This window comes from Danio aesculapii, chromosome 17, assembly GCF_903798145.1.
Source record: "Danio aesculapii chromosome 17, fDanAes4.1, whole genome shotgun sequence".
Taxonomy (NCBI): domain Eukaryota; kingdom Metazoa; phylum Chordata; class Actinopteri; order Cypriniformes; family Danionidae; genus Danio; species Danio aesculapii.
In genome coordinates, this window is record NC_079451.1 from 42,774,338 (window position 1) to 42,797,061 (window position 22,724).

The following is a 22,724-nucleotide window of genomic DNA, read 5'->3' on the forward strand; positions in this document are numbered from 1 at the left end:
ATTTGATAGTTGATCTGATACTTTCTGATGCAGTTATTTATTATTTAGTAAGTATGTGTCGAAACTAGTGTCCAAACACTTCTTTGTCAACTACATATGCAGTTATATATATATATATATATATATATATATATATATATATATATATATATATATATATATATATATATATATATATATATATATTTAAAGAGATATACTGTGAAATAATACACAAACTGCTTAAGTATGATGTAACAGCATAAATCTTTCATCTAAGTCACTTCAATAAAAGATAACAAATTTAAGGTAACAGTAAATATTTCTAAGGGGAAATGTCAGTTTCAAAAACCCCAGAGGGAACAGAGGAACAATACGTTTATGTGCTTTTTAAGCACTATAAAAATATGTTGTATGAAGATTCATTGCATTGGGGAAATTTGTTGCTTTTCCTGTTTGTACATACTGTACACGTCATAGGCTCGGAATGAAAACCTCTTAGCCAGAATGTTCATGTGAATTTTCCTTCAGGGCCCAAGTCAAAAGGACACCTCGTTACCACATACCCCAACAGCAATGTGCCGTCCACCTGTGCCGTCCGGTCTATACAAAATGACTGAGTCAGAAAAGGATTCTGAGTTTGTCTGTGATGACGGAGGACTCGATCTTTTATCGCAGGTAACCTCTATAAAAGTTATTTGATTGCTCAACATTTAACATGTGGTTTTCTAGATGAAAGGTGTGCAATCAAATAACTTTATATTCTTTATGCATTAGAATGGATGACATAATGTTCCCTCAATGCTTTTTATTAGAAACTATATTTACAAGGCTTTTCATATTTTTATAGGTAACCCATGAAGATATAATAATGGCCCGTGGATGTAGCTTGACTGCAGTTCAAAGAGCAGAAAGAAAAACCATTCAAGGCCTTTCGCTGCTGGCAACCTGGACACCTAAAAAGGAGTATAAAAGTTATATAGTATTTTGTGCTATGGCTCCAAAATGAATTTACACACTAAAGCTGTAGTTAAATTGTATGCATTTAGTTGAATTAAATAACGAAAATAGCTAAGTAATTCTCTCCTTAAATTAAAAAAAAATTTTTTTGATCAGTTTTTGCCATTTCGACACAGTTGACATGAACTACTGTATGAACTATGGTCATATAACATTTTACATCCACAAAGTGTCTAAGTACTTGTTGAAAAGACAACCCAGGCTCATTCTGAAAATGTACCCCATATACATTTCTGGAGAGCGGCAAATACGTCCCAGGACCTACATTTTTTTTATTTATTTTTTTGCAGTTTTTCTTTTCGCAAATACACCAGAGTCCGCTGTGTGTTTTTTGAGATTTCAAATTTATCTCGTGAGTGCCATTCGTGCCTGCTGTTCACGTGTAAATCCACAAGAACCCATTGTTGACTGACCTACTGACCCTCCTTCTTCCCTAAACCCAAGCGATAGTATTTTTAAAAGCACAGATTCATGCGCTCACCCACTTCCCTAAACCCTACCAACAAAGTTTTCAAAAGCAACCCAGAAAAAGAAAAGCCCTCGCGGCAGCCGGATTTTTACCACATTTTCAGATTTACCACTGGGCAAACTGGTAAAAGCGTAAAAGCCGTCCACACGGAGGTAAGCGGTCAGCTGGTAAGCGCAAAAAGAAACTGCGTCATACCGCCACATAGCATTCGTTTTAAAGAGGAAATGCAGCCATATGTACCTCTGGCTACATAGTTTGTGTATTTAGGGATTTTAAAAAGGTGTGGCACCTAACCCCACCTCTAAACCCAACTGTCATTGGGTGATGAGCAAATCACACTAAATTGTGTGAATTAGATCGTACAAATTGATACGAATTAGCCAATAAATCAAAAAGTTACAAATTGCCGTGAGATTGTGCTTAAAAACGTCTGAATCTGTAATGAAAACCATAAAACTAGAATGATGTTGTATAATTGTAATGGAAAATATTTTTTAGTTTACATGAGTGTGATAAGAAAGGGTGCACTCTCTTAAGTGGCCTTTTATTGCATTTCTTGAGTAATATAATTTCATTTATTTTTTTTTAACCACAAGCAAGACTTCTCACAAGTTATTCTTTGACTGAAACAGATGTTGGGTTTGCTACTTGACATGACCTAACAAAACAATATTCAGACATTTCCAAGCGAGACAGTGTCCAAATACTTTTGAGCCTGCCGTATAATTCATTTTATGTATAATGACACTGAAGTTCACTAATCTGCGTGTTGATTTATTGGCATGTTCCACTTACAATCAGCATGTCAATCTCTCAATGCATCTCTAGCGGAAGAGCGCAGAGGGTGGGCCAGGACTAAAATGATCATCTAGTTTCACGCTACCTGAGAAAGAGCGTCCAAAGCTGTCATCAAGCCCTATTTAGGGAGCAGTAACACGGCGAGTAATTGCCTGTCACTTACAGCACTCATCTGCGCAAGCAGCGGGTCTGTCTGGAGCCAGCGCACCCACGCATCCCTCCTCCCGACCTCTCCGGCACTCACCTGAGAGCTGATAACACAAGATTTACTACCTGCGCGGCTGGACCTGCGCCACTCCCTCAGAGCCTTTTAATTACTGCCTTTTTCCAGTCACTAGGGTCACTGAAAGGTTCCTGTTGGATGCGGTTGAGAGGGTTTATATGAACGCCGCCTGCCTACGGGGCAGATGGATAGCGGGACAGGTTGAAGGTTCCTCTTTACGGTTCAGGAATGCTTCTTTTTTTTTCTTCTTCTTCTTCAGTGAAGGCTGTGCCAGTGACTTTGGTGTGACCTTCCAGGTTTTCTCGTCGAGGCTTAACCATGCCAGAGTGAGGTGATAAATCTGGCTTGTCACAGGCTAGAGTGAACGAAACGTACGCAATAAATTGGTGCTGTCAGTGGAGCCGTGGGGATGTGGGTGGCGGAGGGCCTCTTCTGCCTGTCTGCAGTATGAGGAACACAAAGGGCCCACACACAAAGTCAGTTCTGAGGTCGTTTTCTCCCGCTGTCTGCAGTTCAAACAGTGGTGTGAAGTTATGGCAGAGACGATCTGTGCAAATAGACTGACTCGTCATCTTTTCATGGCAGAACATAGGGCCTGTATCGCATTCAGTTGACACCCAGAATGATTTATCATATGTTTAAGGTCAAGGAAATGTCCCTGTGAGGCCCTAATATCATATTTTAACACATAATTATTTTACTAGCGAAAATCTTTTTATTTATGTTAGGTCATGGAACACAAATATCAAGCTTTCAGGTACACAAGCATGCCAGGATCATTTGGTACATCCAATGGTGTCCAAAATCTCAGACAGCTTATGGAAATGCTTCTAATTTATTCATTTTTGATACAGAAACCATAATAGCAAATGAATAAAAAATAAATAAATATTTTAAAATCATTCAGATTAATTCAATTCATCTTCATTTCTATACCGCTTTTATAGTGTAGATTGTGTCAAAGCAGCTTAACATAAAAGTTCTAGTAAATTGAAACTGTGTTGGTGAAGTTTGTACCTTGCCACTGTCACCACTGGCTTGTTTAGGACTCATGGAGCTGCGAATCGATGGATTTGCTCTTTAGTGTTTGGACTTTCAGCAGTGAGAGTTAAACCACACTGAACTGAACTAAACTGAACTTGAACTCTGAAAACTGGACTGACACAGTTTCAATTTACTAGAGCTTCAATGGTAAGCTGCTTTGACACAATTTACTTTGTAAAAGCGCTATACAAATAAAGGTGAACTGAACTGAATTGAATCAGTCAAGTTTTCAAAGTTCAGTTCAGTGTGGTTTAATTTTCACTGCTGAAAGTTCAAACGCTGAAGAGCAAACCCGTGTGCAGCTCCACAAGTCCCAAATACAAATAGAGGTTACAAATAGATAATAAAATATCAAATTACAAAAAAATATTGTCTTGCATAGTATTTTTGTCTTGTTTTTCAGTACAAATATAGGAAATATCCATGTGGCGTCTGAAAAAGTAAACACAATTAAAAGGGAAAGCAGGATTTTTTTTTACTTGTTTCAAGCATGAACTTAGTGAAAGTAGTACTTCATTTAAGAATATTTAGATATTTGTACTGAAATGACAAGATAAAAAAGTCAGTAAGAAAATCATGCTTTGCATCAATTTTGTCTTTGTAAGCCATTTGGAATTGTTCAAATATTTAACTGCTTTTAGAAGAAGCCAGTTATGCTAATCAAGACTGTTTTTTTTAAATTAAAAAATACTCTCATGTAAACACACATACATACACCACAGACAATTTTGGTTACCCAATTTTTAGGGCCAATTTTGTTTACCCAAAAATGTGTTTGGACTGTGGAGGAAACTGCTGCACCCGGAGGAAGCTTATATCAACTTTTCCAGCATGTTTTACACAGTTAATGCCCTTCTAGCCACAACCCAGTGCTGCGAAACATTCATACACACTTTTTCACACACATACACTACGGACAATTTCATTTATTTATTTATTTTGCTTCGGCTTTTCCACAGCGGAATGAACCGTCAACTTATCCAGCATATGTTTTACACATTGAATGCCCTTCTAGCTGCAACCCAATACTGGAAAACATTCATACACACTTATTCAAACACATACACTACGGCCAATTTAGTTCACCTATACTGCATGTCTTTGGACTGTGGGGGAAACCGGAGCACCCGGAGGAATCCCAGGCCAACACTGGGAGAACATGCAAACTCCACACAGAAATACCAGCTGGCCAAGCTGAGACAGTGCTAACCACTGAGCCACTGTAAAAATGGACAATTGTTAAAATAATATAGCATTTTTTTGAGGGGGGGGGGGTGTATTTTGACCAAAATTAATAATTATCCCCTCTAACTGTCTGCTCCATCCACAGTTCAAAAGGATATAAAACCATCCACCATTTGTGCACCACTCCCGCCAGTCAAGTTGTGCCTGTGGAACTACAACTTGCTTCTCGAATCTGCCACACTCAAAACCTGATCACCGCAACAACTCAATTTAACCAGCAGAGGACAGCACATGGACATATTTCTCAATCACCCATACAGAGGTATAAAATCTTAGTATGTCTATTCAATCCTAAAAACCTCATTTATTATGAATTCAGGTCACCATTTATGTTCTAATTCTCCACCTGTTTGTATTCTAATGTGACACGATGACTTATCATCTGATTCCAGATTCAATGCACATAATTATTGCCGTATTACTCATTGTAGGCTGGTATCTGAAGGTGTTTCCATTCAATCAACTGAGGTTTCAGCACAGACTGACTGTGTTTCACACATGCCTCAACAGACGTCAGATACTCTGGAGGACTGGCAGAGAATAGCAGAATATTACGTGGAGAGACCGAGGATTATGATGTGTGGACGTGCTGTAAGAAAGATGTTTTGTTTTATGACTCACCGTCAGTGACTTTTATCAAAGTGACTAATGTGTGACATTGACAGCTTGATTTGTTGAATTAAAAACAGAGCTCTGAGTTTAAGGATGAACACGTAAAACTGTTTTACTTGTCAGAGGTTGTTATTTATGATGTGATAATTATGCTTTTTAATGCATAATCAGATTTGTTATTGATGTTTAGTTAAAGCGGACATTGAACAGCTTATATATGAATCTATAATACACTTTTTATGTTTTATGTACCTAATAAAATAAAGTGACCTGGTAATATTCTATCACTAAATTCTTATTAAATATTGAATTTACAGATGAATAATTATTTTATATTTCTTATGTTTAAGCTCTAAATTGGGGCGAGTTGTTAAATTTGGACTGTTGCATAACTTTCACATTAAGATCATATTGTTAGATCACCATCTCCACTCCAGATAAATACGATCCAGCTCCGGACGCCAGATCTTGTCAGAAAATGTCAGTTTCTCCAGGTATCTGGACAAGAAGTCAACAGAGTTTACAATATCCAAACTTGTTAACAGTATTCAATAGAATTAACAATCTCCTATCAATATAAGAGCTGACTGAGAAAGCCAGAGAGGAGCATAAGCAGGACACGAAGTCATGATGATAAAGAAAAAGCAGAGTTTATTGAATAATCTTAGTTGCGTATGATTTAATGCTTAGACTTCGTCTGACCAGGATGAATCCAACAAGTGTTATTATACCACAAGCAACAGCAATGGAAAATTACTGCTTCATAAGTGTCCAGAGACAATACAGACCTTGAAATGGAGACATTCTCTTATCTCTTACTCATGAAAACAAGTGTCGCTTGAATCCACACTGTCATAAGATTATAGCAATATGGAAAAATTTAAATAATAATGAAGCAATAATTATATGAAAATAGTAATAATAAAATATAGAAGCATAATCAAATGACAAATAATATTAATATTCAAATCATTAACTAATGATCAATAAAATGATATAATGATAGTTATATAAATGACTAATGATTATATGATTAAATAAAATAATTAAATGAAGAATAAATGAATAAAAACAAGTGAAAATAAAACACAACACAAATAAATGGTTGCTTTCTTGAAACAACACACACATAAGTTTGCTACAAGGATTCTCAGATCCTTAGTTAGATTCTTCAATATTATTATTTGTTTTATTTGATTAAAATAAAAAAAAGCGTCTTCCAACATTCTGTAACTGTATTTTATTCCTCATAGGCAATGCTGTGTCCCAGTGAGCTCAGAATGTTCTGGAACCCTGCTCCTCCAAAATTCATCTGCGCCCCCTCTGTTATGAAAGATACACTTTTCTCCAAATACCAGGTACAGCGACACCATTAAGAGATGTACCTGTGCTGCTTTCTAACGGTGCAGAGACTGAAAAAAGCACCTTTTTTCTGCAGAAATCTCTCAATGACTTCCACGACAGCTGCAGGCGTTTACAATGGAGACTTTTGCACTCAGAAAGAGCACAGAGCAGCTCTTTGTCTCTATACTAACAATAAAACAAGCTTCCTCACTGTTATTATCCTAATTTGAAAGCAATTATCTTGTAAGCATATAATACAAGAGAAATGGGGTGAAGCACTTGAGGACGATCTCGTCAAGAGTAAAAAAATTGTTTTCAAGGTGCACTTGACTTGCATATTAATGCTTACAATTCACATGATTACAGCTATGAATATTATTTAAATGTATTTGCTTTGAGATGGCTCATGCTGGGAATATTAAATTCTTCATGTTTCCTGCAAATTGAAAAAATATTAGTGTAACTTAAGTGAATTCCATTGCTATAAAGTCTTCGTGCTAGCTCTTCAGTCTAATATTTTTTTAATTGTGTGTCCTCAGAAAACCCGGTCAGACATGTGCAAAGAAAATCTGTTGGACGAGCTGCAGAATGTGGTGGAAGATTCAGTTAACCCTTCGATGAACACAGAACAGAAGAATACCTCTGAGGTCTGATTCATTAAGCGGGTTTTTATAAAGTTGTGTACGAAACAAACATTTATGTAAATGACTAAACAACGTATAAATATATAAATGTATATTTGACCCTTTACAAACTAATTTTATACTTAAAAGTATAATATATTAAGTATGTAAACTAACATATGGTGTTTTCACATACAGTTGTCAGAATTAGCCCCCCTAAATTATTAGCCCCCCCTGTTTATTTTTTCCCCAATTTCTGTTTAACGAAGAGCAGATTTTTTTAACACATTTCTAAACATAATAGTTTTAATTACTCATTTCTAATAACTGATTTATTTTATCTTTGCCATGATGACAGTACATAATATCTTACTAGATATTTTTCTAGACACTTCTATACAGCTTAAAGTGACATTTAAAGGCTTAACTAGGTTAATTAGGTTAACTAGGCAGGTTACGGTAATTAGGCAAGTTATTGTATAACGATGGTTTGTTCTGTAGACAGTTGAAAAAATAATTGCTTAAAGGGGCCAATAATTTTGACCTTAAAATGGTTCATTAAAAATTAAAAACTGCTTTTATTCTAGCCGAAATAAAACAAATAAGACTTTCTCCAGAAGAAAAAGTATTATCAGACATACGGTAAAAATGTCCTTGCTCTGTTAAACATCATTTGGGAAATATTTCTAAAAGAAAAAAAAATCAAAGGGGGGCTAATAATTCTGACTTTAACTGTATCTACATAAAAGTAAAGACTAGTAAGTGTTTTAGCAAGGATGTAAAAGTGATCAAAGTGACAGTAAAGACCTTTATAATGTTATATAGAAAGGCTACATTCAAATGAAAGCTGCTCTTTTGAATGCTCTGTTCATTAAACAACCTTGACAAAAATGTACGGTGGATTCCACAAATATCATAAGCATATTTTCAACATTGACAATCATACTTAAGGATCATGAGACACTGACGAGTATTATCTGACGAATAGATATAAAGAACACATTCAGTGCAGTCTTGGCAGGCATAATATTTATGCTGTCTTGTGTAAGCATGCTTTTAATTATTTATATTTTATAACTAGAAACTGATTTAAATGAGGTTGTGATGCAGTATACTGTAGATTAAAATGTCACACTGCAGAACTCTACTGTCACTGCCTGAAATGTCATTCTCATATTTATGTGGAATGAAGAAAACAAGATGAGAAAGAGTTTGGAAGTTTGCATTCATGTCACTTACTCCAGTGAATTCTCAAGAGAGTTTTTGAATAAGATTGTGTTGGACATTCTCTAAAAACATGGCCTTGTCCCCAGGAAAATGTCTTGCCTATTAAGTGTAACTCTGTGGCAGACTTCAGAAGAGCAGCCTCACTGACTCCCTCTGGAATCATCTCAGCAAAACAGGTTGAAAACCTTTTCCAGTTTTGTTGTTGTAGAATTATTTTATAAATCCCTTGTGCTTTTCATTAGTTAGCCTTGTCTTTTTTGTAATGTAAAGCTGAAGTGTTTCTACGCTCATGCAAATGACTACACATTTTATGCTTTGAGCTTTTTTGTTCTGTGTGTATATTTCATAAAGAATCTAAAACTTTTTTACTGTAAGAGAAACCAGTGCAACCAGACTTTCACCTCTTGTAATATCCTGTCTCCCCTCGGGGTTTCAGGCCAGACGGCCTCACTCTGCCCCGCACTTAACCCCAGATCTTGAGCCCCATCTTCGGCTGCAGTCTGATTTCACCAGCCTTTCCCAGGAGCCAGAGCATGTGCGATGGCAGCAGAACACAATCTGTGCAGTTCTGGCTGGAGATTCCCCATCCAACGCCAAACAGGCAAAGCCCCAGGAGGTTCACATAGAGCCCAAATCATCAGAGCAGCCCAGCCAGACCCCAAACCACAGGAAGAACCCACACAAAGGCAAAGACAGGGCAAGGGTGTCCTGTTCCAAAAGCAGAGCCACCAAAAAAGTAAAAACACTTAGCTCTGTTAACATGGCCTATGTTTTGAGAAAACTAAAAGAGCCACCAAGGACACTGACAAGGTTAGTGACACTAACATGGACACAATAAATTTGGTATACTGTAAAACAAAAGACGTTTCTTCTGTTTTCCTTGTGAAACAGCTTTTTGAATGAGGAATTAGGAAGGATGAATCTTGTTTTTATTCTTGGGTAATTTATTATATTGTAGTGCTTACTATTGGTCGATCTCATCGACTCATTACTATTGGTCGATCTCATCTCATCTGGTCGAGTGAAAGATTGTCCGCCCTCAATCTATTGAACAGAGAAGATGTCATTTGCAAGGGGGGAGAAATTATTATGATTAAAGGGATAGTTCATCCCAAAATGAAATTTTACTCACTATTTGCTCACCCACAAGTGGTTCCATACCTTTATGAGTTTTGCTTTATGAGAATGTTAGAAACCTGTAGCCACTGAGCGCCATAGTAGAAAAAATAAATACTATGGAAGTCAGTGGTTACATGTCTCGAATGTTTTGCAAAAAACTTCTTTTGTACAGAAAAAAACAAAGTCAAACGGGTTTTTGACCAGTGAAGAATGAGTAAATGATAATAGAATGTTTAGTCTTGGTTGAACTATCCCTTTAAAGATTATGAGGGCACATTAATTAAAGAAAACCCATAATGATGTGTACAGAGTTTATAACGATGTATACTGATATAAAATTCTGCAATATTCCATAAAAATGAGATGTATCAGTTTTAATTAAATTATTAGAGCCTTTAAAGCTTTTTAGTATTTAGTGCCCAAGCTTTTTTAATATGAAGGGCCAAAAACCAAATATCATTGATAGATAATTGATAAATAGAAAACATTACTTTAGATTGTATTAACTAACTTTTTAAATGATGACTTATTTCAATAAAACACACAATCGCATTTATAACACAGTGGAGTTCAATGCTGAGTACAAATGCTGAGTGATTTGCTCACCAAAGTCTCTGCATTGTCGTGTGACAGCATGTACATTTAAAGAAAATAGGATTAATTTATACAATTTAATTGAAGCATTAATTTCAGTTAACTTTTAACAATAAAACAAACAACCAAAGGGTTACATTAAATCTGAATTGACAATCTTGAAACCATCCCTATCAGTCTCTTGGATGGTGGGCCAAATTAAAGGTTACCATGGGCCAGTTTTGGCCCACGGGCCCTAGTTTGGGCATCTTTACTTTAAAGCATTATTTAAAAAGACTAGTATTTCAAAACAAGCTGGATGTTAACCAATTACATAAAATAGACTTTCACAGCATTTAATGATGCAATGCATCTAGTATCTCATCATTATTCTAAAAAGAGTGTTGCATAAACATTCTAAAGTTGCAGAGTTTTGCGCATTATTTTTTTTTGAACTTATTTTAGCTCTGTTGTGAGGCTTGCATTAATAATGTGTTTCTCTTTTTGTTTATTCTCTAAAAGGAGCGAGTCTCTGTCTCAGTTATCAAGGGAGCCCAAAACATCCAAAGGGCAATTTTCACACCTCAGTCTGCCAGTGCTACTAGATTTCGAGAGCTTTTTGGCGGATCATGGTGAAATACCAGACACGACACCACACCGAGAGTGGGCCAGAAACAAATGGGACACCTGGTTCGATGAGGTCTTCCCCCCACTGGAAAGTATCCATAGTTCAGACCCTCTCCCAGCTGCTCTGGAGGAGAACCAGCTACCACAGGAAGACTACAATGTGGATATGTGTAGGGTTTTGGATGAAGGTCTCAGTACAGCTGATTTGGAGCTGGAGGTGGCCAAGTTGACCCAAACATTGACTGAATGTGGAAACCGTAATGCCTTCGACCTGTGTCGACGTGGAGCCCTTTACATAAAACTTGGTTATCTCGACCAGGCCCTTGAGGATCTCAGTGCTGTAAGACTTATTTTCTTATCTTTTATTTTTAATGAATGCTAAGGTAAGAATCAATAATGTTATCACTTGTAATTTATTTTTAGCATTAACTCATAATAAAACAGCTCATTTCAGAAATCATTATCCAAACAGGAGCAGAACGTTCTACAGATGCGACCTGATTTTCTGCTTAGTTTATTATGTACTAATGATCGATCTGTTGTTTTTCTATTTTTAAAGGCCATCTCCCTGGAGCCCCATTTACTGGATGCCTACTGGCACAGACACAGCATCTACCTGCTGAGAAACGACCCCGATAGAGCTCTGGATGATCTAAACGTCATCGTTACAAACAACAAGAAGCATGCAGGTGTGTACAAGCACACGTGTCCGCTTTCATTAATAGATGGCAGGGAGACAAGATACTGATGCAGTGCCTGTGGATGATTTCTGACCTCTGTACTTGACAAAACCAAACAGTTAAAAGGCACATATTAAAATAAGGTTGTTCTGGTTGTTTTGAAATGAATATAAACCTGGTCCAATATTCACAGTGCCAGGCTCTCCATCAAGTTTGCACAGCCCATTTAAAAAGGGGTAGTTCACCCAAAATGAAAATGTATTCACAATTTACTAACCCTCAAGTGGTTTCTTTATGATGAACACAAAAGCAGATATTTTTTAGAAGACATCAGAAAACCGGTAACCATTGACATCTATAGTAGAAAAAACAAATACTATGGTAGATAAGACAATGTTTACCGGTTTGCTACTTTCTTCAAAAATTCTTCTTTTGCGTTCAACAGAAGAAAGAACTTAAACAGGTTTATGACAAGTGAAGGGTGAGTAAATAATGAGAGAATTATCAGTTTTTATAAATTATTCCTCAAAGGTATGTGTTGCAGTGACAAATCAATCAACACAGCATTATACTGTAAGTTATTCAGAATTTTTAATCAATTGAAATGAAGCTATATTACGAAATACGCTATACTTTATGTGATCATCCCTTTTAAAGTTTTATTGACTAAGTAACTTTGCAAATGCATACTGATTATCAATAGAGTATTAGACAACTAAATGGACATGTACTTGCTAAGTGACTTATACAATATCTTTTTATATAAGTATACTAGTATATAATATACCATTACCTAAACATTAAACAAAAAACTAGGCATTATAGTTTTAACTATATATAACTCTATTCTGATTATAATTAACGTCATGGCTAAAGGTTACCATTACCTAAACATTAAATAAAAAAAAAAAACTTAGAAATAAACAGTGGTGGAAAAAGTACTGAAAAATCATACTCAAGTAAAAGTGCCATTACTTGCCTAATAATGTAGTGCAAGAAGAATAAAGCTATCTTTTGTAAATATTACTCAAAATATGAGTAAAAAGTAGACCATTCAAAAGTACTCAAGAGTTGTGAGTATTGTGCTGTAAAAAGCTGATACATTTACATGTAATTTGTGGATGTGTGTAAGCGTAACATTCTGTAGTGCTTTTAGTTATTGCCAAGCAGGCACACGAGGTCATAAAACGTTAATATTAGGTTAGATTTAGGTTGCAATATCATGTGACCAAAATTCAATGTCTAGCCAGCGTCTAAGGACAACCTTATTTTGACGTCCAATAACAACATGAAATGACGTTGATATTTTTTGATTTTAGGTTATGTTGTAAAGTGACCAAAATCCAATGTTGAGCAAACATCTTAATCCAGCGTCATATTGACTTCAAATACTAACATTTATTCGTAAGGTATGGCAACCAAAATCCAACATTTTATTGACATCATAGTGGTAACTTCCACACAACATCAGGCTGTAACATCATTAAATGTTGATATTTGGTTGATTGACGTCATGTTGACATCCTGTGCCTGCTGGGTGTTTAAGGCCATTTCGGTCATCATACAGTAGACATATGTCAACTTCTGATCAGTGACATGCATCTAAAATTATGCATCATAATCTAAGTCTCTGGGTCATTGCATGTGACGATCTTCTTAAACACTTTTAATGATTACAAACAGTTTGCTGCCATTATAAATCATCCATGTCTTGAGGTAGTCCATTATGATGCGATTTACATTCTATGTGCGATTTGATTGGACAGGAATCACAGGACTGATTTTTCTAACCCGCATAGACAAGAAAATATAAAGTATTGACTGCAGGTTGAAGGAAAATAGTGGAGTAAAAAGTGCCGATACTGCACTAAAAATGTACTCAAGGGGAAGTAAAAGTACACGTTTTTAAAACTACTTAGTAAATTACAATTTCTGAGAAAAACCACTTAGAGTAGTTTGAGTATTTGTAATTTGTTACTTTACACCACTGGAAATAAATAAAAATATAAATGCTAATAAGTTTAAGCTGATAACTCAAAAATATAAAAAAAAAAAGACTAATTAAATAAATACAAATGTATTTTTTTATTTTAAATTCAAAACTTAAATAGTCAAACAAAAAAATTAATAAATAAAAACAAGTTACATAAAACCAAAATAAAAACTGAAAGCGTAAATATATCTTATGGTGTGATATCCATGTGACATCCAATATGGTAATATAAATAAGTGTTATGACATACTGTAAATGACTAGTATTTGTCAGTCTTGCTCTGGCCTTAAATGTACAATTGCAACAGCAAACAGCCGGTTAACTATAAAGGCCAGTGAGAGGACATAAATGCTAATTTTAAAAGTAAAATATTATTTTTTTGGTGCACAAAACATTCTTCAGAGCAAAGTGTAGAAACTCCTGACTGATGCCAATTGTGTTCCAGACGCCTTCATGTCTAGAGCAGAAATCTACAAACAAAGAGGGGAAACCACATTGGCTCTATTCAGCTACACCCAAGCCATCAAAGTCAAGCCAGATGATGCAGAGATCTACTTTAAGAGGGCAAAGATGTATGACAAGATGGGCGAGATTCTGCTGGCCATGGAAGGCTATGCCAAGGTGAGCCCTATAAAACAATATAATAATAATAATTATAATAATAATAATAATAATAATAATAAAAAACAAATACAATTAAATAGTTTTGCATGTCTAGAAAGAAAAGAGCGTCATTTTCCTCTTCCACTTTGAGCTGCAGTTTACATATGATAGGTGTTGTACAATTACAGTTTATTATTATTATTATTATTATTATTATTATTATTATTATTATTACTGTTGTTGTTGTTATTATAATAAACACAAATAAAATCATTTCCAACCTCAGAAAATACCTCACATAAGAGTGATAAAGAATTGTTCCTGACTCCCTTTTTACAGTCAGATATTTTTTGAGCAGCACGCTTCAGCATGAATTGTTTTGTGAACCTGTCAGGTTTTGCGAAAAGGCTGTTATTGAGGGATGAGAGAGGTAAAATCATCCTGGGCAAAAGAACAGCAAAGTGCAGCTTCTCATTTCACACGTGAAAATGTTCCTCAAAAGCATGAAACATGCCACTTAATGGTTCGTTGATTCTAAGGGTCAGAGAGAGGGTAGAAAATGCTTTTAAAAAATAAACAAACTATTTTTGGCATAAAAACCATGTTCATTTTTTTGTGTTGCAGGCACTTTACAAAGGCTTCCTGAATTAGTGTTCATGTTATTATTTCACACTTTAACAGCTATATTTGGCTTGTATTTGTTTTGTAGACAGAAATAGTCAGCTTTTCAAAGCTTATCTAAGCAGATTGCAGTTTGCAGACATATAGTTTGTTCTAAATTTAAATATAAGTTCTGTTTGAGTTTACAAATGAGTGATGAAAATACTGATTTTAGAAATTAGTCACTTTTTTTCCAAATATAAATAAAAGACTTTGAAATAAATCCTTTTTGACCACCAGACCTTCACCATTGACTCAAGAAGGACAGATGCAATGATGATCCATGGAATACATCACTTTAACAGCTCCAAATGGACAATGGCTCTCGAAGACTTTTCATTACTGCTAAAGCAAGAACCTGAAAATGCTATAGCCAGGTCAGCATTGTTCTGATCATTGCATTAGCATGCTTAATCCACTATCATAAAATGTAATTTATTTTTTTTGCTGCAGAACATACAGAGGGAGAATCTATTCCAAGATGGGTCATTTTGAGAAGTCTGTCGAGGACCTTTCTCTGGCTTTGCACTTGAATCCTGCTGATTGGTTGGCTTTTTACCATAGAGGCTGTCTGCTGAGGGAGATAATGCCTCATTTGGCCTTAAGAGATCTCAGCACATCTGGTAACACACACATGCTTGAAATAACACATGAAAATGCTTAATTTCTCTTTATAAAGCAACCTTGCTCACATTTTAAGGACCTGATGCCCGTTGAGCCTTTAAATGTTGAAGTTTGACATTTTCTGTCAGAAACGCTGAATGAGAGGCAGTATTACAGATGGTTCAGTCACGGTTGTTCAGCAGTTAATTTGCAAGTTACACATTTTCAGGAATGTGAAAAAAATCTTTTCAGTATGTCAGTAATCTCTTCTAGACACGAACAAGATGACATGTTTTCTCCAAAAAAAGGACTGCAGTTATTTTACACTGTATGTGTCTCTCTTAGACTCTTAGAGGCACATTTACACGACGTTTTCAGCCAAAAACTCGAAAATTTTCATGCATTTTGCCTGTTCTTTAACACCACAGCAGCATTTTTAGACTGAGAATGCAGAAAACTAAAAACGATATGCAAATTAAATTACACAAGAGCGCAGTTGCCACTGACAGCACGTCATGATTTAAAAGTACTGTTGACTAACAAGGTGACAGTGTCAAATACTGGCCCAGTATATGCTATACAAGGTTTTTGGCCATTTTTGCAGATGCATAAATGCAGATCATTATAAAACTGTTGTTGTGTAAATGCAAAACTTTTTAAAACGCGAAGGTGAAACATTTTGCTACATTGTTGTGGTGTAAACAAAAGGATAATTACTCACCTTTCACTTGTCACAAGCATGTTTTTCTTTCCTTTCTGTTGAACACAAAAGAAGATATTTTGAAAAATGTTATTTTCAAAGTATAGTATAGTATTTTTTTGTTCTACTATGGAAGTCAATAGTTAACAGTTTCCAACATCCTTTAAAATATCTTCTTTGGTGTTCAACAGAAAAAAAGATACTCATAAAAGTTTGGAATCACTTAAAGGTGCAGGATATAAGTTTGACACCCAGTGGTTGAACTAGGTATTGCACTCCTGGTTCAAAACACATGCAAGTACAGGTTGCCAGATTGACGACATCAACAAGAGCGAGTCTGACTATCAAGCCTAAAGGCTGATTTAACCATGTTCTAAATAAAAGCAACTGCACGCGATAGAAGGACTGTTTTCCATATTAAAAGGAGTTTTTGTTCAAACCAACACCTGAAATTTATACTTTAGAAACGGCTTCACTGCAAATTTAATATATGCAATATATAAATGCTTATATAACAGAAAACTTTGACAAAGATCACCTCAGGTACACCTCATGTGCTTTATTCAGTGTTAAATACTAATAATGTGAGTTTGAATGCCATTTTACATGACATTTATTGCCAAACTACTGAAGCAGATTTTAAAATTTCTGTCGTGTTTTGTCTGGTGCAAACAGTGAAATTGCTTAACAAAATTTTGTCATGTAGTGTGTTGCTAATACACTGGGTTACAATTTAACCTGCTCACCTAATATTTGTGTTCATAATATTTTTATTATTTGTTTATTAATAACCACCTCATTTTGAACTCTGAATCTGCGTCTCATTTCGAAGTCTGCTACTGACCACCGGCGGTCGCATTTCGGTCGCAGACGCATACTTTGAGAGCCTTCTTGACTAAATGAATGAAATATGCGGTTTTCCACCAAGGCAACCCAGGGTGCTGAATTATAATTGGCTAAACTGGCACTGGGCAGGTTAAAGAGACCAAAACAAAGACAGATGTTCCGACATGGAACACACATGTTCAAAGCAGAATAACTCACTCTAGCATTGTTTTTCAGATAAACAAGAATGTTCACTTAGCATCTTAAATATCTGCAAATATATTATGGTATTTTTATGCTTTGGAGAAGTCAAAAACTTACATACAGCACCTTTAAAGATAAGTATGTAGTAAATTTGGGTAAATCTTCTTGTTTGGGTGAACTGTACATTTAAAAACACAAGGCCCAAAAATCTTTCTGCAGTGATGTTGCAGAAGAACTTCCCCAAAGAACCTTAGTGAATAGCTCTTAAAATAACAATTTTCTTAATATTGATAATGTTTAAATTATCTAAAGAGCTTTTTGACCAATTGAAAGGTTGTTATATTGACATAGGTACCAATATACAGTATAATCTTTGTTTAATATTGAAGCTTTAAATGAGATGTATTATAAAATATATCATAAAATGCCTGAAGCTATGCTCAGATTGTTTGAGCTGTGCCATTAAAATTTATTTTGTAGCTCTCACTGTACTGAAAATCTTGTGACAAGGTGACAATGGCCAAATATGGAAAGTTAGATGTCAGTGTGATCGTAATTGTGGTGTCATACACATTCAAATTACTAAATGACCCATTTATGATTTCATAAAAAGTCTGGTGAAGGAAATCCTGTTTTCCATGTCTTTAATGTAAATTTTTAAAAGAAGAATTTTGGACATAATTAAGCAGGATCAGTGGGGCCACACATAACATCCCATCACAGACAGTGGCGTATGTTAAATCAGGTCATATGAGTATGTTAATATCACTACTCAGACAGCAGATCAAATCAGATCCATCCAGTCTTATCTCGCATGGTTTTGGCTGCTGTGATCAGATGTTTTGATCTCTAAAGCCTGCTGGAATATTTTGTCAGTGTTGTCTGCTGCAAACTGAACATCTTTATCAGTACAGAAGAGTTTGACACTGCCCACCTAAGCACTGCGGGGCTGTGTAACAGGCGTGTAGGCGTGAACAGAGCTTCAGTATTGAGCCTATTTTTGTGCCATGTAGCTTGCAGAAAGTACTCAGCAGAAAATGTACTAAGGCAAGTTATCAACACCATCTTCTGAATTGTAGAAAGAAAGGGATTAATTTCACAGATTGCGCTGATGGCATTTTCTCAGTTATTAACAGTATTTATCAAGCAATTATTTTTAGTATCATACTTTGATACCTTGGCATTGAAACTAACCTGAATGAATAAAAATAAGTTTCTTTCTTCTGCTCCTGACAGAAGATCATATTTTGAAGAATGTGGGTTTGATGATGACAGAATTACATTTTTGGATTAATTATTGCTTAATTGCTTCAAAAATTGAGTTAACACTTTCTGCATGAGTGTATTTTTTTTAATGACTGAGGAAATTTGAAATATTTCTTTCATTTGAGCAATGTCAAATCACTCATGAAAAATATTTAAATGGTATTTTGGTTTTTGCTGTTAGAACAAATGGGAATGCAAAATTGTACCTTCTTGTAGTTTCTGTTCTCCACTAGGAAGTTTCTTCTCTTCCTCTTAAATGAGTGCATATTAAATATTGGAGCAAACTATTTACTTGCTGAAAACTTTCAGTTTAGCAAAATTAGGAACATTTTTGATTCAATTCATCCATTCATTCATTTTCCTTCAGCTTAGTACCTTTATTTATCACCATTCAACTATTCCAGCATGTGTTTCACGCAGCGGATGCCTTTCCAGCCTGCAAATCAGTACTGGGAAATGATTCAATTCAGTTTACAAATGATTATCAATTGAATATAAAGTTAAATTAAATGTAATAATGTTCATTACATATTATATAATGTATTTTAGTTATTTCAAACTCGATTCCTTTTTTGTTACCGGATCAACTGCTGCATGAAAAGGGATTTTGGGTATATTGATTCATCCAGCTGACTCAACTCTTTTGAATCGATTTAGCAAAACTATTCATTCACATTCCTGCACTCATTCTATAATCTTCAAAACAGCAGGTAGAATGGGGTACTGTAGGTAGACATAATGATGGAATGTTTTCTTAAAAAAAATGATGATGTGTTCAGAAAAACGTGCTTAACCCACTTAACTTACTTTGTAGCTGTTAAAAGTAGGGTTCTATGCTGTATTGCTGTCTGTAATCGCACACCTCCCAGTTGAATTCAGAATGTGTAATGCAAGTTACATAATCAGTTACTTTTCTCTCTGAATTAATAAAGAATTAAAAAAAAAAATGTAACCCAGAAATTCCTTTATTAATGAACAAAATGCATAGAGCTGTACAACACTCTCAACAACTGTATTAAAATAACTACATTGAAAAATGCTGGCAGACACTTTGAAAATGAATGAAATAATAGGCACTATATGCCAGAACTTTGTGCTGAGAAATAAAATCATAGCTTTCGGGGCCAGATCATGTCATTAGCCATGCTTTGTCTGTTCGTATGTTTTAGTTCTCATCAATGACAGTGCAGAAAACTGGAGTGCGTTCCTGCATCGCGGTATGGTCTACGTGGCGCTCCGGCACTGGCAGCAGGCTATAGCTGACTTTGAAGCCGTGATCAAACTTGACAGGTGACATCCCAGCCCCCTGCACTCTGTGACGAAAAGACCTTCATTTTCTTTTGTCACACGAGTGCACCAAAGGCAGGCCATTGTTGATGAAATGTTTACTGAAGCTTGAAACTCTTTGAAAGTCACTTTTCAAAAGGTTTTGTCTTGATAAAAATTGACTGTGAGCTATATATAAGATATATTTTATATAATGAGTAATCATTTCTTTTCAGATCTGCAGCTGTTGCTCATGTCAGTTTGGGACTGATCTGTATGTTGAAGATGGACAGACATTATGAAGCTATCAGAAGGTTTAATAATGCGCTGAAAGCAAATCCCACCTATGTTAAAGCCTACGTATGCCGGGCCAGAGCCTTTTATAATGTAAGGAGATGTATGGATGATAAGATGAAAAAAGGATTAACTGATTGTAACTGATTCTATAGTATTTCATTAGTTATTGCTTTTATAAAGATAATGTATTTTTTTTATGTGGCTGTATTAACTGTATTTTTATCTATATGTACTGTATAATGTTCATTTGGGATCTTTGGTTACCTTCAATTATTATTTTAATTAAATTATATTAAAATTGTGTTTCTCACAGGTGAATAATCTGAGCAGAGCTGTGAAAGATTTGGCTCGAGCCATACATTTAAAGCCAGATGCTTATGATCTGTACATCATGAGGTGATTCATTCATTCATTTTCCTTCGGCTTAGTCCCTTTATTGATCAGGGGTCGCCACAGCGGAATGAACTGCCAACTTATCCAGCGTATTTTTTACGATTTTTAGATGGCCTTCCAGCTGCAACTCAGTACTGGGAAACAACCATACACTCTCACATGCACACACATACACTACGATCAATTTATTTTAATCAATTCACCTATAGCGCATGTTTTTGGACTGTGGGGGAAACTGAAGCACCCGAAGAAAAACCCACGCCAACACGGGGAGAACATGCAAACTCCACACAGAAATGCCAACTGATCCTGCCGCTACTCGAACCAGCGGCCTTCTTGCTATAAGGCGACAGTGCTAACTGCTGAGCCACCATGTTGCCCCATGAGGTGATTTGGGCATACAATTGTTTGGAAAATGTTTTTGGAGGAATAACACCTCCAGTGTTCTTATTCGGCTGACATTTGCAGCTGTTTTCAAATATGCATTTCATATGCATAACAGTTTCTTTCATAAGACTTTTTGTAATTTTTAAAAAGATTTGTTTTTAGTATTTTGCTTTTATTATGATAGGAAAGTATATTTAAAGGAAGTAAAGTGGGAGAGAGAGTGGGGGGATGTGATCGTGAAAGTCAGCAAGTTGGCATTTGAACTCAGAACCCCCACAATGCAGTTGGGATATATAAAGGTGCAATAACCACCGCCGCCGACAAAATTTTTGTCAGTTTACCAAATTTAGAGGGATCATGAAACTTGCATTTTCATATTTAATTAGTACTGCCCAATTAAGCTATTTCACATAATAGTTGTTTTGCGTATACATTTTAGACACTACACAAAACATACAGTTAAAGTCAAAATTATTAGCCTTCCTATGATTTTTTTCTTTTTCAAATATTTCCCAAATTATGTTTAACAGAGCAAAGAACTTTTCACAGTATTTCCTAATATCTTTTTTCTTCTGGAGAAAGTCTTTTTTTTATTTTGGCTACAATAAAAACATTTTTTTTTACTTTTTTAAAATAATTTTAAGGTCAATATTTTTAACCCCCTTAAGCAATATATTTTTTACGATTGTCTACAGAACAAACCAGCCTTTAAATGTCACTTTAAGCTAAATTTAAGCTACTGTTATCTTGAAAAAGATCTAGTAAAATATTATTTACTGTCATCATGGCAAAGATAAAATAAATCAGTTATTAGAAATTAGTTATTAAAACTATTATGTTTAGAAATGTGTTCCATTCCACAGAAAAAAAATCTTTCCATTCAACAGAAATTGGAAAAATATACAGGGGGGCTAATGAATCAGGAGGGCTAATAATGCTGACTGCAACTGTATCTACCCAGCCCCCATTATCATCATGTTGCCTATTGTGCAAGGGGTATGTAAATAGAAAATAAACTCTGTTTATATAAACTGTATGCCAAACTGTAAGTAAAGACACAATATAACCATATGCAGTATAAATGAAGACATGATCAATAAGACCTTATGCCAGTGCACAGTCACTTTTCATGTTTTTAACTTGTGAATATCTGATATAAAGAATGTTTTATCCTTTTTTAGAGGGAAGTTTTTCTACGAAATGAAACGTTTTGACCTGGCTGCCCTCTGCATACGGTATGCAGCAGAAATGAAAACAGGTAATGATCATACAAAGTTCATTACGCCCTACAGAAAATTGCAGGCATACATTTAGCTCTTGAAATACCTCAGCTCTTATTGCTGCCCATCTTTTAATGATCGTCATTAAATCTTGTTTGTCCACCTGGCCCAACTGGAAAATGTGCTTTATGTTGCCATAACAACTACTAGACCAAGCTGTAAAGCTCTCCTGCTTTGCGTCGCAGCTCTGGGTTTATCAGCGGTCCAGCAAGCTGTTATCCAGTCGTTCCTGGGGAATGATGCCAATGCCATCGTCTGTCTGGAGGAAGCGGTCGATACACAGCCTTCTCCTCCAAACCTCATTCTTCTCGGGAGGACACTGATGAAGGAACACAGGTTTACAGTGAGTCCGAGACCCTGTGTCTATAAGTCAAGCTCTGTCTGGCAGAACTAAGCCTGCAAAACTGAAAACTTCTCCAAAGTCACTAGCACACATTATTGATTTACTGTTGTACAGTAGTAGAAGTACACAAAAGTAATAATCTAAAAGATGCATTAAAGTTATGTTTACAGTTAATATAGTATACAGATTTTTTAAAAATTTGAATAGAGTGTCAATTTAAAATGATTGGTTTCTATTTTAATATGCAACCTGTCAAAAACTGCATTTATTTCAGTCTTGCTATTTGAGTAAATGTGACATGATCTTCCACTAAATGACTTT

At 35.4% G+C, this 22,724-nt stretch overlaps 1 protein-coding gene across 1 annotated transcript in view; it reads left to right on the forward strand.

Annotated features, from left to right (window-relative positions):
• The first annotated feature begins 628 nt into the window (after positions 1–628).
• ttc6 (tetratricopeptide repeat domain 6) overlaps positions 629–22,724 on the forward strand; it is a 42,733-nt gene continuing 20,637 nt past the window's right edge. Inside the window, exons 1-18 of the mRNA XM_056476397.1 lie at positions 629–657; positions 2,749–2,820; positions 4,864–5,040; positions 5,210–5,369; positions 6,644–6,748; positions 7,274–7,381; positions 8,671–8,760; positions 9,021–9,394; positions 10,799–11,243; positions 11,463–11,592; positions 14,022–14,197; positions 15,080–15,216; positions 15,293–15,462; positions 19,607–19,727; positions 19,940–20,090; positions 20,314–20,396; positions 21,962–22,038; positions 22,246–22,403. Coding sequence (XP_056332372.1) covers positions 629–657; positions 2,749–2,820; positions 4,864–5,040; positions 5,210–5,369; positions 6,644–6,748; positions 7,274–7,381; positions 8,671–8,760; positions 9,021–9,394; positions 10,799–11,243; positions 11,463–11,592; positions 14,022–14,197; positions 15,080–15,216; positions 15,293–15,462; positions 19,607–19,727; positions 19,940–20,090; positions 20,314–20,396; positions 21,962–22,038; positions 22,246–22,403 — 2,763 coding nt within the window. The remainder of the gene's footprint in view (positions 658–2,748; positions 2,821–4,863; positions 5,041–5,209; positions 5,370–6,643; positions 6,749–7,273; positions 7,382–8,670; positions 8,761–9,020; positions 9,395–10,798; positions 11,244–11,462; positions 11,593–14,021; positions 14,198–15,079; positions 15,217–15,292; positions 15,463–19,606; positions 19,728–19,939; positions 20,091–20,313; positions 20,397–21,961; positions 22,039–22,245; positions 22,404–22,724) is intronic.